The sequence below is a fragment of the Lissotriton vulgaris genome, chromosome 8 (genome assembly GCF_964263255.1).
Source record: "Lissotriton vulgaris chromosome 8, aLisVul1.2, whole genome shotgun sequence".
Classification (NCBI taxonomy): Eukaryota; Metazoa; Chordata; class Amphibia; order Caudata; family Salamandridae; genus Lissotriton; species Lissotriton vulgaris.
In genome coordinates, this window is record NC_141696.1 from 1,577,709,076 (window position 1) to 1,577,725,942 (window position 16,867).

General features: G+C 42.4%; 1 protein-coding gene across 1 annotated transcript in view; it reads left to right on the plus strand.

Annotated features, from left to right (window-relative positions):
* The window catches only part of LOC147700464 (uncharacterized), a 28,555-nt gene extending 12,019 nt beyond the window's left edge, over positions 1–16,536 (plus strand). Inside the window, exon 2 of the mRNA XM_086936318.1 lies at positions 16,196–16,536. Coding sequence (XP_086792444.1) covers positions 16,196–16,536 — 341 coding nt within the window. The remainder of the gene's footprint in view (positions 1–16,195) is intronic.
* Positions 16,537–16,867: the final 331 nt, after the last annotated feature.

The following is a 16,867-nucleotide window of genomic DNA, read 5'->3' on the forward strand; positions in this document are numbered from 1 at the left end:
TAATTTTTGCCCTGACACTATCCAACGCTTTCCCTAATGTTGCAATATGTAGAAAAAGTATATATAGTAATTTATATGTAGACGTTTCATTAATTTTAATATTATATGTATTAGTTATTACTTTTTTAAATATGTTTTAAAATTTATATCTATAATTTTTCTTATTATATGTATTATTTACTTATATTTACATTATTAGTAAAAAAACGATATTTTTAACATCAACATTTTTGACAACAATAATTTTTTCCGATATTGTTGTACTTACCTTTACGTAGATAGGACTTTGATATTTTTGACTTCGAAATTTCTGTGTTGATATTTTTGTAGGTCAATTTCCTGTCTGCCGATATTTTGTCAGACATTCACTCTTAAGTGCATTTTAACCTCGTGGTAAATGCTAACTTTAAAACGGCTGCACAGAAACCTATCGTGTTTGGTGTCAAACACCTTGGAATCATACCTCCACACCAGTAACTTGTGTGGGAGGTATGATTCCACCCTCCTAGAGGGAGAAATATGACAACACCGGTACACCCGGTACCAGCTTTATCGACCCTGGCATCACAAGCTGGATGCTGCCAGCCACAGACACGAGTCTGCCCTCCTGCTGCTGGATGAAACTCCATGCATTGGCTAGTGGTGGGGGTGTGGTGTCCTGGTGTGTGATGTAGGTAGTGGCTGTGTCTGGTGGTGTAATATCTGGATGTATGTGTGTAGTGGCTGTGTTTTGTGGTGTGGTGTCTGGATGTTTGAAATGTTTGAATGATTACATTGATTGTCCAGCCGGACACTCTTAATATAGCACTGATTGGAGTCTATACTTATCTTGATGACCATACTGTTCTTTTTAAGGACCATTGTTCTAATGCTAAGCTGGACCAAACACCGGCAGGGGAAGGTTGGACAATAGGTTTCCTGTCACAGGTAGGTATGACCACCTTCCAGACAGGCTTTAGGGTATTGGGGCTGGGTGGGTGCACTCTGAGAGTGCTTTGATGTCTGCACTGGGGGCACAATTGGTGTCCCTGTGCATAGTCCAGCTCCAACCGGTTGCAGGAGCCATTTGCCCCTGCTCTGGAATGAAACTGGGCAAAGGACATGGGTGAAGCCACCCCTCTGTCCTGACCCTCCCATAGGTGGGTTCCCAGAGTTTGTCCAATCCCTTCTCTGGGTATAAAGTAGGAACCCCTGGCTACAGGACTTTGGATTTACCTGAACAAAACTCTGCTACAGAAACCAAGTACTTTGACTATCCACACTGCGTTGGATGACTGAAGAATCTCCATTGGAGTAAAGGAGTTACTCTCCTCCTAAGCAGGCACCAAGACGCATCTGACCGGTTTGCAACTCCGAAGCTCCTGAGGACTCTGAAGGCTTTTGCAGCAAAGGAGGTGCGTTTCCAAGTGTCCCTGAGGTCAACTAGTGTGCTCAGAAAACCTGAGACCCGTATCTCTTGTGGGGACTGTGCAACCCATACCCCTGGGCACCGTGTCCATTTGCAGAAGCATCTGCTTTCCGGCGATCCTTGAAGCTGTGCTTTGGGCTACTTGTAGTGCAGACCCCGCGCAGTGATTCCATCAAAGATTACTAGCCTACACTCCACGAGTGTTCCATGAGCTGGTATTTTGGGATTCCTCTTGAGGTCCCTTCGCGATCCCTGGTCTATCGACCTGTGGGTCCCTGAGAAGGCAACTTTAACTTTCCGTGGGCTTTCCTGGATGCTCCAGGTGTGCCCTGACTCTTCATCACTTGGGGAGTACCCAAGACCTTGCTGGTCCTCACCGAAGCATCTTTTCTCTGACAGCGTGGGTTGCAGTTGCCAAGGCTTGTTGGTGTTCAATCTAGACACTGACCCTGCAGCACTAGATATCCTTTGTGGGACAGCTTGCCTGCAGGCTTTGGTCATCCTCAACATCTCTTGGTCCCCGTGGCTGCAGAGTCAAGCTTCACCTCTTCTCACCTGAAGCACCCGACATCGGTGGGCATTCGTCTACTGAGTCCCTGGTCACTGGCAAGTGACCCAGACTCTGTCCCCTCTGTTTTCAGGTTCTTCTCAGCTTCGATCCAGGCTTGGATCACACCAGACACTTTTCCTCTTCATGGCAGCAGCACTTTGCAGCATCACTCCATTGAAAACAACGAAGATTTCCGACACCATCAGACACCTATGCACCCGGCTTCCCTGGGTTAGGTAACTTGAGTACTCCGGTGCTCACATGGGTGCTGGCCTAACAACCTTCTAAGTTTAAAAGGGTTTGCTCAAAGTCCTCTCCTAAGTGTCCTTAAACTTTTAAATTCCATCCGTGACTTTCCCATAGAGTTGTACTGAGCTTGCACCCATGTTCTCACACTGCACGTGTCCCCGTGGGTCCCCTGTGTCGCAACCTTGGGTAGTTCCTTGGGGTCCCAGTGATTCTACGTGCTCTAGGCACTGTGTCTAGTCAAGTCGTGCTCGTTCTACCACTTTCTTAGTATATGGTTTTGTCTCCCCCTGAGGCTCACTGTGTATTGTGCTATTTACTGTCGTTCTAGTGATTTAATATTGTGTGATTTGTTCTCTAATCTCCTAAAGAAGTTAGTAGAGAGTGTTTAGTAATAAATACATATTTTTTCTAATAATACTTGTCTGGTTCTCCTTTCATTTGGTCATTCACGAGATTATGGACTGGTAAAACAAGCTGCTTTACATTCCTTCAAGACTTAGCCTGAAGGCTGCTCTCCACAGCTACTACTAGGATAGCTTTCTATAAAGGTTGTCTAAACCTACCTCAATGAGGGTCATTTGGACCGGTGCAAGGTGCCCACTTTAATTAGTGATAAGTATATACCAGGCCAACTTCTCACAAGCGCATCCCCATCTCCCACAACCTCTGGTTCCCCTGTTTCTTTACCTACCAGGTATTGTTGGAACATCTTCCAGTAAGATCGCGGTCTGGCCTGCAGGGGTTGAAGTTCACTATATGCGTCTGTTTGTGTGTTACAGTATATAATGTCTTTAGTCCAGGGTCTCCAAACCGGCCTTGGTGGGCCGGATCCATGCCAGATTTTTTGGATATCCCCATTGAGATACATTTAGTTATTTTAAAAATCTGGCATGGACCCGGCCCTCCAGGACCGGTTTGGGGGCCCCTGCTTTAGTCCATTCATCTGTTGTTGGGGTCGGGCCACTGGCCCAGTGCATCGCCACCCGCCTTTTAGCAAGTAGCAAGCCAATCACCACCAGCCGACAAGCATCATTTTTAATTCCCTTATCATACCCCAGCAACGTCAGGAAAGGGTCTGGGGCAAGCGAGAGTCCAGTGATTTCGTTTAATATATGGAATACTTTCTCCCAGAACTTTTAATATTCCAGGGCAGTACCAAGCTAAATGCTAAAAACTATCAACTGTCTCTGCGCAACGATTGCAGGAAGCCGAGTCCCCCAAGCCATATCTAAGCAGCCTATCTGGGGTATAATATGTCCTATCGATATATTTAAAATAGATGAGGCAGTGCCTGCCATTTAACAAGATTCGTCGGGTCACCTCACAGCAATATCGCCAATCATTATCTCCAATTACCCGTGCCAAATCCCTCTGCCAATCCTGTAGCACTTTCGAGTGCAGTGCCCTTCTGTTTTCTTGCATAATATTATAAATCCTAGAGACCAACTTGGAAGGGGAGGAAGAATGAATAGTGTGTGTGAGGGCTTGTACTTCAGGAGGGTCTTCAACAGTTAGTTTCTTAGGGAAAACGTTGAGGGATCTACACAAATGACCCCTGGCTGATACAGCTTTCCTGGATCTCCAATGGGTTTCACACTGGTTTACACAAACTGGAAGTAGGTTGAAAGCACAAAAAATAGGCAAAATGGACTACCACTTTGAAAAATGCCGAAACTGTGATAAAAAATTTGATTTTTGATTCAGCTCTGCATGTTCCTGACTGTTGCAAAGATGGTGACTTTAGCACATCAAACCGTTCGTTAATGCCATTTTAATGAAAAAAACTAGACACTTTTTTTTTCCTGAGCAGTTTTTCCTATTTTTCCCACAAACTCAAAATGTAGCTATATTTTGGCTATTTTCGCAATCCCTGGAATGTTTGAAAAAAGGACACAAATTTGGCATGGATAACTTATGTGGGCCAAAATTTAAGGAGGGCAAAGCGCGAACGACCCCACATAGCCTTAGCATGTGTGTGTGTGGAGGGGGGGCTATCAGCAAATGGGTTGCAATTAAATATAAGGCACCATTTTTTGCCCTCTCTCAAAGAGATTGGGTCCACTCCATTTGCTGCTTCGCTATAGTTAGAAAAAAGTATTTTACCCTCCAATTTCAACAAGCATTAGAAATGCAATAGGTCTCGCAGCATTAGAGTTAGTGCTTTTAGAATTGTTTATATCTTTTTTGTTTTAAATCTTTTGCATTTTATTTTTTGTAGGCAATGCAAAAGATTTACAAATCAAAAAAGCAATAAGCAAATGTAAAATCTTTAAGTAAAAATCCTGCGAGACCTATTGCACTGTGTGAGGGTGAGGTGTTGAGGGTGAGTGAGGGTGGGGGTGAGTGAGGAGTTGAGTGTGAGTGAGGTGTTGAGGGTGAGTGAGGTGTTGAGGGTGAGTGAGGTGTTGAGGGTGAGTGTTAGTGAGAGTGAGTGAGGGTGAGAGTGTTATTGTGAGTTAGGGTGAGGTGTTGAGGGTGGATGAGGGTGAGGGTGAGGTGTTGAGGATGAGTGAGGATGAGTGAGGGTGTGCATTTGAAGGGGAGGCGTTGAAGGTGAGTGCGGATGATTGATAGTGAGTGTGAGTGAGGTGTTGAGGGTGAGGTGTTGAAGGTGAGGAGTTGAAGGCGAGGCGTTGAGGGTGAGTGAGGGTGAGGGTGAGTGAGGGTGAGTGAGGGTGAGGGTGAGTGAGGGTGAGGGTGAGTGAGGGTGAGTGAGGGTGAGGGTGAGTGAGGGTGAGGGTGAGTGAGGGTGATGTGTCGAGGGTGAGTGAGGGTGAGGCTGAGTTATTGTGAGTAAGTGTGAGGATGAGTGAGGGTGAGAGTTCGAGGGTGAGTGAGGGTGAGTGAGGGTGAGGGGTTGAGGGTGAGTGAGGGTGATGCTGAGGGGTTGAGGGTGAGTGAGGGGTTGAGGGTGAGTGAGGGTGAGGGATTGAGGGTGAGTGAGGGTGAGGGGTTGAGGGTGAGTGATTGAGGATGAGTGAGGGTGAGGGGTTGAGGATGAGGGGTTGAGGGTGAGTGAGGGTGAGGGGTTGAGGGTGAGGGGTTGAGGGTGAGTGAGGGTGAGGGGTTGAGGGTGAGGGTGAGTGAGTGAAGGTGAAGGGTTGAGGGTGAGTGAGGGTGAGTGAGGGTGAGTGAGGGTGAGTGAGGGTGGGTGAGTGAGTGAGGGTGAGGGGTTGAGGGTGAGGGTGAGTGTGGGTGAGGGTGAGTGAGGATGAGTGAGGGTGAGTGAGGGTGAGTGAGGGTGAGGATGAGTGAGGGTGAGGATGAGTGAGGGTGAGTGATGGTGAGGGTGAGTGAGGGTGAGGGTGAGTGAGATCTTGGTCTGGAGGTAGGAGGCAATGGGTTGTTTTGCAAAAAAGCAGTTGAATGTTGACTGGAAGAGCGTGAATCTTAAGTCCAAATATTAAGTACATTCTCGTCGGTCAACAATGAGGATTTACAATTCAATATCCACCATGGGTTACGAGTGGCTTAGATTACAGCTCGGCGACTTTAAAATTCAGTACAAAGTATTAGATGTCCTTTGTCTGCTAAAATGCTAGGATGGACATTAAAATACAGAATCATTCGCTGAGACTGTTACAGAAAGACATTGACTATCACTGGAACAGAAGTTGAGGCACCTCTTTACTTGCTTAAGAATGCGTGACATAATACTAAAGAAACTGTTCAAATTTTTAAAGTACACTGACCTCAATAACACCTTAAACGCAGCCAAGTAGTAACATGCGCTCTTGCTAAGTCCATGTGCAATCTGTAATATACGTATATATTCAGGCCTATGAAATCGAGCTATGGTGAGGGTTTCAACAAATGAAACTATATGTACATCCGACAGTGCAAAATCACTAGAAACTAAGCTAAACAATAAAAAGGACAATACATAATCGGGTAGAATGCGGCAAAACATTACCTTTTAAATTATGTTTTGTTGGTGGAAGGCTAATGAAAAGGCAGTGTATTAAAAAATAATGCAGCATTATAGAGTAATTTGCGAGAAAGGCCATCTATGAGGATATTTACCCCGCACTACTCAAAGGCATGACCAATTTAATAATATCATGAAAACAACTACACGAGGCATCGGAGTGAGAACAGCCTCTAAAACAAGCTGCATTGTCGAGCCTATGGATATCGAGGCCCTTCGGCAAGGGAGATGCCACAGCCTGCTTCGGTAACTGAAGTCGATGATGCTGGATAAACACAGTGCGCAGCAACGCCTGTCGCCAGCCTATCAAATTACAGGGGAAAAGTGCTGTGTTCATCCTGCTCCTGGGAGGCCAGCATCGGACAGCTCGAAGTTAATATGACATGGAATCACTAATGCAAGGGCTCAAATAAGGATTATGTTCAAAGTACTGGCCCATCAGAAAATCAAAGAAAGAGTAATTCTGAAAACGAACGCCGTAACATCTGCGCACATTCTAGCTTTACCAGCGTTAAGGGCTGACCCCTGCTATGATGCAACCACAGCCAGAAAACTGAAACCAAGGGCGCCTCCTCTGCGCAGGGAACAAACAAAGCAACCCGGCTGGCTGTGGTGAGTCCGTGGACTCTGCTTCAAATCACCATAAAATGCCACGTGTTTTACAACTGAACATCCTTCATTCGAAATGTAGATAGCGAACTATGGTAGACCTTTAAGAGACGCAATGTCACTCTGCTTCTGCCAAGACCCGAAAAGCTAGCATCCCAATTTGTTTTCATTCACACTACCTATCTTAAGCTAGTGGAAATTAAGGAAAACAAGACGGACGGACGGAGGGGAGGGGGGAGGAGAAATGCGACACGAAGGGGAGGGGGCGGAGCGGGTTAAATTATACAAACAACAAGCTGGAGGGAAGAGAGGGGAGGGGGGAGGAGAAATGCGGCAGGCAGGCAGGGGAGGAGAGGAGGAGGGGGGAGGAGAGTAGGGGAGGCACGGGACTGAGTAGTCCGAAAAGAGGGTTTAAACCTCAGCGAAATCAATTTAAAATACAGGGCACTTACGTTTCAAATGGCAGCCCTGCCTTGAAATCGTGCAAATCATAATGCACTCAAGCTGCCAGTGATGACCAAGAAAAGAAACAACAAGCTTCTCAGCAGTGGCCGCAGGCTGCCAGTGGGAGGGAACGAGCGAACATATGGCGAGCGGCGGGAAGGGGAAGGGGCGGAACAGGGGAGGGGGCGGAACGGGGGAGGGGGCGGAGAGGGGACATGCACGCGCCCGTGACTTTTAAGGTCAATGCGCATGCGCATAAGCTTAATGCGCATGCGCATTGACCTTAAAAGTCACGGGCACTGCAAGGAATCGCCACGATTCCTTGCAGTGTGGATAAAGTGTGGATAACTCGCTATAGTCTCGCCTTGCTCGATGCGCATGCGCATCGACAGGCGAGACCTAAAAATGACCAGCCACGACAGAAAGATGGCAAACTGCATCTCGATGAGCACTCTTTACTTTAGGCAGTGGTGACTGGCACATTACACTTCAGAGTATGTAAAATAAATACATTCAGCAGGGCGAAGCATGCTCTGTTTAAATAAAAAAATTAGCTTGAATGCAAACATATTTTTAAACAAGATTTGCTTTGTTTCTTGATGGTGATGCATGAAAACTAATGTTTTTACATAAAACATTGGAAGGAGAGATAGTGTCCTGCAAATGATCGTAAATCAAAATCTATAAACAATAAATAGATTAAACAAATAAAATAGCGAACAATATTCAATATATTCTCTACATGAATTAATACCTGTGGACACAAGTTCTATTATTCTCTTTTTGCCTTTCCCCCTAACTTATCAATATATTTTTCATTGTGGTATGCAAATGGAGAACAGTTAGATCTTGACAATGTGTGTTATAAATAATTCAGTCACATTTTGGTTCTGTTATGTTATGTTATGTTATGTTACAGCATTCTTGTATAGCGCACGGCTACTCGAAAAGAGTGTCCCGGCGCTTTGCACCTGCATCTCAGAATAAAAATAACACAACACAGCGAAAGAATGAGAGAAAGAACTGAAACTGAAACAATAAGAACAGTCTAAAGATTAAAAAGCCTGTGTTTAGTGGCACTATTTCCTCTTTTTTCATGAAGCAGAAAGAGAAATGACGCGTGTTCCCCTGGCACATCATGCCAGCACCCACATATAGGTGGCATCTCCAACAACAAGAAAGGCCCCAAAACGCAGCCCAAACACTTCAAATTTATGTTATGAAAAATGACCTATTGGTGCGTTGTAGGTAGCTGCTAAGTTTGCTAGGCCCAGCCACACAAGTGGGTGCCGTTTATATCAGGAAAAGTGTGGGAATGCAGTGTGTTAGGAATTTTGTGGAATCCCGCAGATTCTGGAACTTTCCTTCAGAAATGTGAGGAAAATGCAGGATTTTACCCAAAGTTTGAGGTTTGCAGGGCATTATGGGTCTATTATTAAAAAAGGACCAGAGTTAGTAGATTTCCCTGGTTGCCGCTGACCCAGAGTCCAAACAGTGCGGCCATTCACCATCGCCATAGCAACTGAGAGGAAATTGTAATTCACCACTGCGCTTGAGGCCCATGTGCCAAAACTTTGCAGCAGAAGGATTGTTGGGGTTTTAGGAGTTGGTTTGCGGTCTAATGTCAGGATGGGCTGACCCCATCCCATTTGTTTAAATATCCTTGGCACTCAGTGAGCTGTACGCTCCCCATGGGGGCAGATTGTGGGCAACTCCTCTAGTCTTCACTTCAGGGATGGAGAGAGGCTGTTGGGGCTTTACGGGTAGGGGTCAGACCTAATACCTGAAACGGCTGCTCCTATCTGAAAAAAAAATCAGAAATTCAGCTCCTAATTTCTCATCAAATGGCTCAAAATCAAAAGAACATATAACAGAAGGTAAATGCATCGATCAAGATTTCCAGGATGATTCCGAAAGCTCAATCTCAAATCTGCTAGAATTTACAGACATATCCCCTAGTGGTAATTGTCCATTGAACTGAGAGAGAAAAGGCGAACTGTTACATAAGATTGGTCTGCTTTAATCGTTAACTACAGGAGAGATAAAATGAGTCTCTTTTCCTGACAAAATGACCTGCTCAGTGGCCCGCGTAGAGTTTTGGTCAAATGTAGTTCCAGCGATTATAATCAAAGAACAAGGCATTCTTCATAAATATGGCTTTGATATCGCCATGGTTAAAAAGGCCAGCTCCGTTTGCAAACAGATGAGGGATGCCAAAGAAATAAAACGCATCTCTAACTATAATTTTTTTCAGCAGAGCAAGGAAGGTAAAGAAAGGAAATACGCGCAAGACATTCCTCTGCAGATCTCGATAAAAGACGGAGTCCGGCAATTCTGGAATGGATCGCACTCATGGCAAAAGCCGCATTCGGATGAAAATTCCTGGGCTTAGATAGCGGGATCTCTGAACAGGAATAAGTTGGGCAAGGATTTGAAATTGCCTTTTTAGCGATTGGCATGCAATAGTGTCATGGAACACTGCGGAAAAGACAACTGAATTAATGCTCTTTATTCTGGAACATTCACTGTCAATTGTGTTACTGCAAGAAACATGGTCAATGACAACTTTCTCGCAAAAAGATTACTTTGTGTTTGTTAAAGCAGCAGAGGCTTCTAGAAGAGGTCACAGAAAAGGAGGCCTAGAAATTCTACTGAGAGAAGAGATAGGCTGGGACCCGGAGGAAATTGAGCTTTTGCTCCCAAATGTCCAATGCATTAGCATTAAGTGCTGGAAAACATCTGACCTCTTACTTTTTAATATATATTTTCCACCAGGAACTTCAAAAGATCAAATCTTGACCAAGGCATTCAAGAAAATCGAATCAATCCTAGAAGTAAGGGGATATCCTATGATGATAATGGCTGGGGACTTCAATGGAAAGATCTCAAATTCACTAATCAATAATAGGGGGAAATCTCCACAGGAAGAAGCCAGTTCAATACCAACTCCTGTCCTTCCCGATAAAATAAAAGCAGATAAAAGGAGGAAAATGCTTTTGTCATCTATTGAAGCAATTAATGGCTTTATAATAAATGGGAGAAAAGATGGTGATATTCCGGCGGCATTTACCAGACTGGGTCCAACTAAGTCCTCAATCATAGAATATTTTATCTGTAGTTTAGATCTATTTCTGAAGGTCCAATTGCTTTCTACTCGATATTCTCATGAAAGTGATCATGCATTAGAAATTGATGTCCATACTCAGCATACTACCTCGTGGTCACTCCGGGCCAGATTCACAGAATGAATTTAAGACTCAATCCTAAACTTACTACTATTTTGGTATTCACAGAATGCACTTACTACTTTTGGTATTCACAGAATCTAGGATTTTGTCTTAAGTATGTCTTAAGTCTGTCTTAAGTTTGTCTTAAGACAAACTTAAGACACAATCCTAACTTCTGTTGGGGCTTTATAGAGACTGTACCTCTCCACAGGAAATTGACACTTTACACTAATGTTGGAAGTCTACGGTATGAAAATCCCTCCGATTTTATCATATGCCATGGAATATACACAAATTAAAACATGGCAAACTATAAAAGCAATGGAAGGGACCATTGGCCACATGCATCATTGTTGCCGTTTGCGATTTCTTAATTGCGAAAATTAAGGAATCGCAATTAAGAAATCGCAAACGGTTATGCACCAAGAAATCACAATTCTTTTTGCGATTTCTTAAAATTCCTTAATTGCGATTCACAATTTGTGAATCGCAATTCAGGAATCCCTTCCCATTGATTCTTATGGGCCTAAAGGCCCATAGGAATGACTGGAAAGTCATTCTCAATTTGCGATTAGCAATTTGCGAATCGCAAATTGAGAATGCAATTTCAAGGGTGCAGGGGTGGGCCCAAAGGACCCCCCCCCCCTGCACCGCGGAAATATAACTAAGTGCATTTTTCACACACACATGCCCCAAGGGCGTGTGTGTGTGTAAAAAGAAACTTTCAAAAATGCACTTTTGTGCATTTTTGAAAGTTTTCGCAAATTACCATGAAGGTCAACTTCATGGTAATTTACCTCTCCCTATTTGCGAATTCGCAAATTTAAAATGTTCTTGCAATGCATTTAAGAAATCGCAAATTGCGATTTCTTAAATGCAATCGCAATTTTAGAAATCGCAATCATGTTGCGATTTCTAAAATTGCGAAAAACATGATGCATCCCAATTTTGTCAATTGCATTCGCAAACGGCCGAAATTTGCGATTCGCCTCGTTTGCGAATGCAAATGACAATGATGCATGTGCCCACATACTCTGAAAATTGTTAAAAGTGTCGCAGTCGGTACCAGTTCAAGCCCTACTTCTTGAGCTATCTGCAACGGGAATCTCAGCCAGAGTATTTTTGAATATTATTAGGTGGGCGTACAATTTAATACATGCATCACCAGACACCTTAAGATATCTGTTAAAATTGGAGCCTTTTAGAGAGGAAGCGTCTGGGTATACTTTTAATAGGAATATGGTGAAGGCCTTTGAGGTTTCTCAAAGCACGTTTGCACTTTTACAGGAGTGGTCCCCAGCACACTTGAAATTGTTTTTAAAACATCTGCCCCTAGAATCAGTTATGAATCTGATAAAGAGCATTGCATTCAACTGAAGCACTACAAAGTGTTTGCTGAACAAATAGAATTTAAAACCTATGCTCCATATTTGCGTTTTCAACTAGAGCACGGAATAAGGCATTGTATCCTACTCTTACGTTTGGGTATACTCCCTTCAGCAATATTTTTAGCTAGTTGGGAAGGTACTAATAACCCCATAGGCTTATGTGAATTATGCAAAGGTGGCCTACAAGATTTGCTTCACGTTTTATTAATATGTCCCAATGTGAGTATAGTAGCGGCTCGACAACGTTATATGATTCAAATCCAATTAAAGTATAATGCATTCTTGGCCCAAGATTTAAGTACATTGTGTAACTCTCCTGTTAATGAATTTGTTTCCATAACTTGTTCAAGTTTTTAAAAAGCTTTCTGAAGCTGTTCTGAGTTATAAGCACAATCAGAAGATTCTATCTTATCTTATCCTTATCGGATGTTGTATGGGTTGGTGGTAGAATATTGCTACTGTACCATTTTATAGTGTGTTTTAAAAGCAGAGGTTTTTCATCTTAATCATTTTTAAGAGTATTAATAATAATTTGAATTCTGTATTTGTTGATCTCAGTTGAGGTCTGGATCAAATAAAATTTACTGATTACTGAAAAAAATTCTAAATAAAAAAAAATGATTGATTCTGTCTGGTCGCGTTTCTGACCAACCCCACGTTGGGGAATAGACTGAAGGAAAACACCCAGTCTACCCCCTGGAAGGAGGGGGGCAGAAAAGCTGCTGAGCCCTTTTTGTGATGGGTACTCTTTTAAAAAAAATGTTTCCCTGACGTCCCAATGGCTTCCTACTCCAACGTGACAGCTTGGGGCAAATTGTTACGTATCTTCTAAATGGGGCAGGGGTGGGCAAAGAGGCTGTTGGGGCTTTGCTAATAGTGATCAGGCACAATGCCTGGTGGGCTCCCCTCCCCTGGTGTCTTGTAGGCTTTCTGCCCCCCTCCCCTTGAGAGGGCAGACTGAGTTTCAAACCCCACAGTCGGCCCCCTAGGAAGGGGCACAACAACTGCTGGGCCACTTCTAGGGTGCGGGGGCATGGCTGATACCTGCTGTAATATTTTTTTTGCTGCCTTTTATTCTTTGCTGTTTAGTGGGCTTTCTGCCACCAAGGGCAACTGTTGGGCATGTTCTGGGATAGGGGACTGGCACAATGCCTGGGAGAGCCGTCCCAACCCATTTTTATTTATCTTTTCTCTGGTGTCTGGTGGGCTCTCTGCCACTGGTCCCTCCCGGGCAGGTATACAGTTCTGCCCTGCCCCCTGGGGCAGATGTACTGTTGTGCCCTGGACGGAGCACATGCCCATGTCCAGGTGAAACACAAACTTCCTGGTGACTAGTGGGTGGGCCTCTGTTTGGGGATGGTAGTCCAAGGGTGATCCCCAAGCAGGGATCCACTTGGAAGGGGGCTTGTTATATCTCATGGGTAATATTATACCTAATTATATTCATGAATATACACTCTCTGTTACATTTGATTCACATTGTACATCACATTCCACATAGATTGTTGTAGTCTGCATTCTACCTGTTGGCTACAGTTGCTACTGGAGTTCAGCCTGAGCAGATGTGAAGCTGTGCTGCCAATAAAACATCTTTTCTACAATTTGGATTTTTTGCATTATTACAATGGCGACGAGTTGAAGATCATCAAAACACTCCTGTCTACATTGGAGCATGGGAACGGAGTGTGTTGGAACCTATGTTGGATTTTTTTTAATTTGTTCAATTTATTCAGATATTAAACATTATCTATGGATCTGTCGACCGACGATTTGCTAAGGCGTTCGTTATGAGGATTAAGCAGTCAGTGAGGTGAAACTCCACCTATTTTCCCATTTGAATTTATTTTCATTATTTTTGCGCAACTTTTGCCTGACATTCGAACATCAACAAGCAACAGACTTTTACCTGACTCCAACATTTTGTCGTCACCAAGTTCAGGAAATGCTGCGTTCCACTCTGGAGCCTTTGAGGTAAGAACACGCATCAGGTAAGCGTTCATACATCACCACGCTGCCTGTGCGTGCAACGTATGTGGCGGCCATTTTGATGGTTGCCTTGAAAATGCATCAACGCGCTATGCTGCATCTGAGTACAGATTGTATTTAGCGGTAAGTTTCCACAGCGGTGCATTTTCATCGGAAAAAAATTGAATATTACACTGGACATTTGGATACTTTTCCACTTTTGAGTGAGTCAATTTAATATCTTATTCGATTACACAGATCTTGTTGTGCAAGTAAAAACTTTGTTAGTCAGGCAAAGAATAGTTGCTGTATGGATTACATAACAAAGGTTATCATGAGAGTAAGAAGCAAATAGTGTCTCATACCTCATTTTCCTAACCTACATTTTTACAAATGTGTGCAAAATGCAATTTGATCCTCCTGCCAAATTTTTACAAAACAAAGGGAATCCACCAATGCCTTGGTCAAAGTGGAAAGAAGAATTTACCACTTATATGTAAGCTATAGATGGTGAGCGTATGGGTGCGGAAAAGAAAAGTATTTTACTACACTGTTTAGGCTCGGAGGGGCAGGATATTTTTAGAACTCTTCCTAAATTTGTTGCACAAGATGGAAGTGGAGACAATATGAATGTATATGTTGATTAGATTTAAAACCGTTGAAAATATAGTATTGAACAGATTTAAATTGTATATCAGGCCACAAAAGGAGGAAGAATCCTTTGATGATTTTTTAACTGCACTTAGATCCTTGAGCCTGCATTGCAATTTCTGCGGTGTTACTGATGAAATGATTTGAGACCAAATTATTGTAGATGTAAAAAATATGAAGACTCAGGAAAATGTATGGGTCATGGGTAATTTAACAGACGAAATTGCTACAGCGAAAACCACTGACCAATCGGAAAAATGGATGGATATTGTAAAACAGAAGTCTGATAAATCTACCAAAGATGAGGAGATTTGTGTTGTAAAATGTAAGAGTGAGTTTAAATATGACACTTCACCTGGGAAAAGTTTTTCAAAACCTGTCAACAATTACTCGAATAGGAGAAATGACACTTTCAGTAATCACTGCTTTTGTTACAGGTGCGGATGTAAATTCCACATTGCCTCCTTTCCAAGTTGTCCTGCAATTAATAAAGATTGTAGAGTGTATGGTAGATTAGAACATTTTGGAAGTGTTTGTAGAGATGTGAAGCATCATCCCAATCAGACACGAAATGCCCCCAGTACTATTGAAATAAACAAAGTTACAAGCATTAATGAAATATCAGAACAAAAGAAAGGCTTTGTTGTGTCTATTTTAAATAAAGATCCTGATGTAGATCTTAAATCTCCTAAATGTATTTTTAGCGTCATGGAAGCAGATATAGAACTGATAGTGGACTCTGGATCGCCCTGGACTATTATTACCACCCACTATTTCAAAGAAAAATAATTGATATGTGTAATTATGATAAACTACAACCATCGGACATTTGTGCTGAAAGTTTTGATGGTTCAAGAATGGAAATAGAAGGTTTCTTACATGTAACGTTGTGTTTCAAAGGAAGATGTGCTCAGATTAAGTTATATATTGCGGTGAGAGGAGTGAATGTGCTAGGGTGGCGTGACCAGTGGAAATTAGGTATAATTTTCAATCCACGGTCTAAGGAACCTGTATCTTTAAGTGAAGAACCTATGGATAGTATTGCTGTCATTAACCAAAATAGTAGTGGTTTGGATAGGGAAACAAAACTTATAAAAACTTATAACAACGTATTTTGTGTCAAATTGGGTAAGTTTAAAAGTTTCACACAAAAAAATATTTTGAAAGATGGAGTACCTGTTAAACAAAAGCTAGGAGGGGTACCCATAAATATAAGAGATTATTTAAGAGAGATGTTGAAAGATTTATCATAGGAAGGAATTATTGAACCTATTGAGTCCTCCAAGTGGGTTTCCCCCATTGTTTTAGTACGCAAACCAGATCAAAAACTCAGGGTATGTGTGGACTTGAGAGCATTAAATGCTAACACTGTAATAGATTGTCATCCACTACCTAATAATAATGAAGTAGTCTCCATGCTGGAAGGTGCCAAAATATTTCCTACATTGGATTTGAGATCTGCTTACCACCAGATAGAGCTCACAGAAGAATCAAACATTTTTACACCATTCATCACTTTGCAAGGTCTTTTTCAATTTACTAGGATGCCCTTCAGTTTGGCCTCAGCGGCATCAGTATTTCAAAGAGTGATGTTTCAAATTTTTAGAGATACTGATTGCTATGTTAAATGTTTCCAAGATGACATATTGATATTTTCAAGGAATGAGGAAGAACATGAAATACATTTAAATGAAGTATATAAAAGATTAGACAGTCATGGTCTTACTCTCAAAGCTCATAAGTGTAAACTGTTTAAACATTCTGTTGAATATTTAGGTCACACATTATCTGGAGACAGAGTGGTTCCAAAGAAGTCAAATGTTGATGCAATAATCAATGCCCCCACTCCCAATAACAAAGACCAGCTGCTATCATTCGCCGGAATGTGCGAGTATTATAGCAAATTTATTGAAAATTTTGCCACCAAAATGGAGCTACTAAGGAAATTATTAAGGCAAAAGGTTGTGTTTATTTGGGATGAAGAACAGCAAAAGGCTTTTGAGAGTATAAAAAAAGAGTTTGTAAATGCACCTACGGTAAAACCTTTCCGAATGAAGAAAGAATGCATTATTACAGTTGACGCCAGCTTATATGGTGTGGGAAGCGTGTTATCTTAAAAGAAATGCATGTATGAGTGGAATGTTGCTTTTGCATCTAGGACCCTTAATGAAACAGAGCGTAAGTATACGGTAATAGAAAAGGAATTACTTGCATGTGTATGGGCTTTAGAACATTATAGAATTTATGTTTGGGGTAGCAAGTTTACACTCAGAAAGATCATACACCGTAGGCTAATATACTATCCACAGGAGGTGGATGGAACTGAATATGTTCCTGGGAAAAAACATTTAACTGCAGATTTTCTATCATGGTTACCATGTAGTCATGATGAAGTCAATGTTGTTAAAGAGGTAGATTTTGTTGTTCTTCAGTATCAAGAAATTAAGG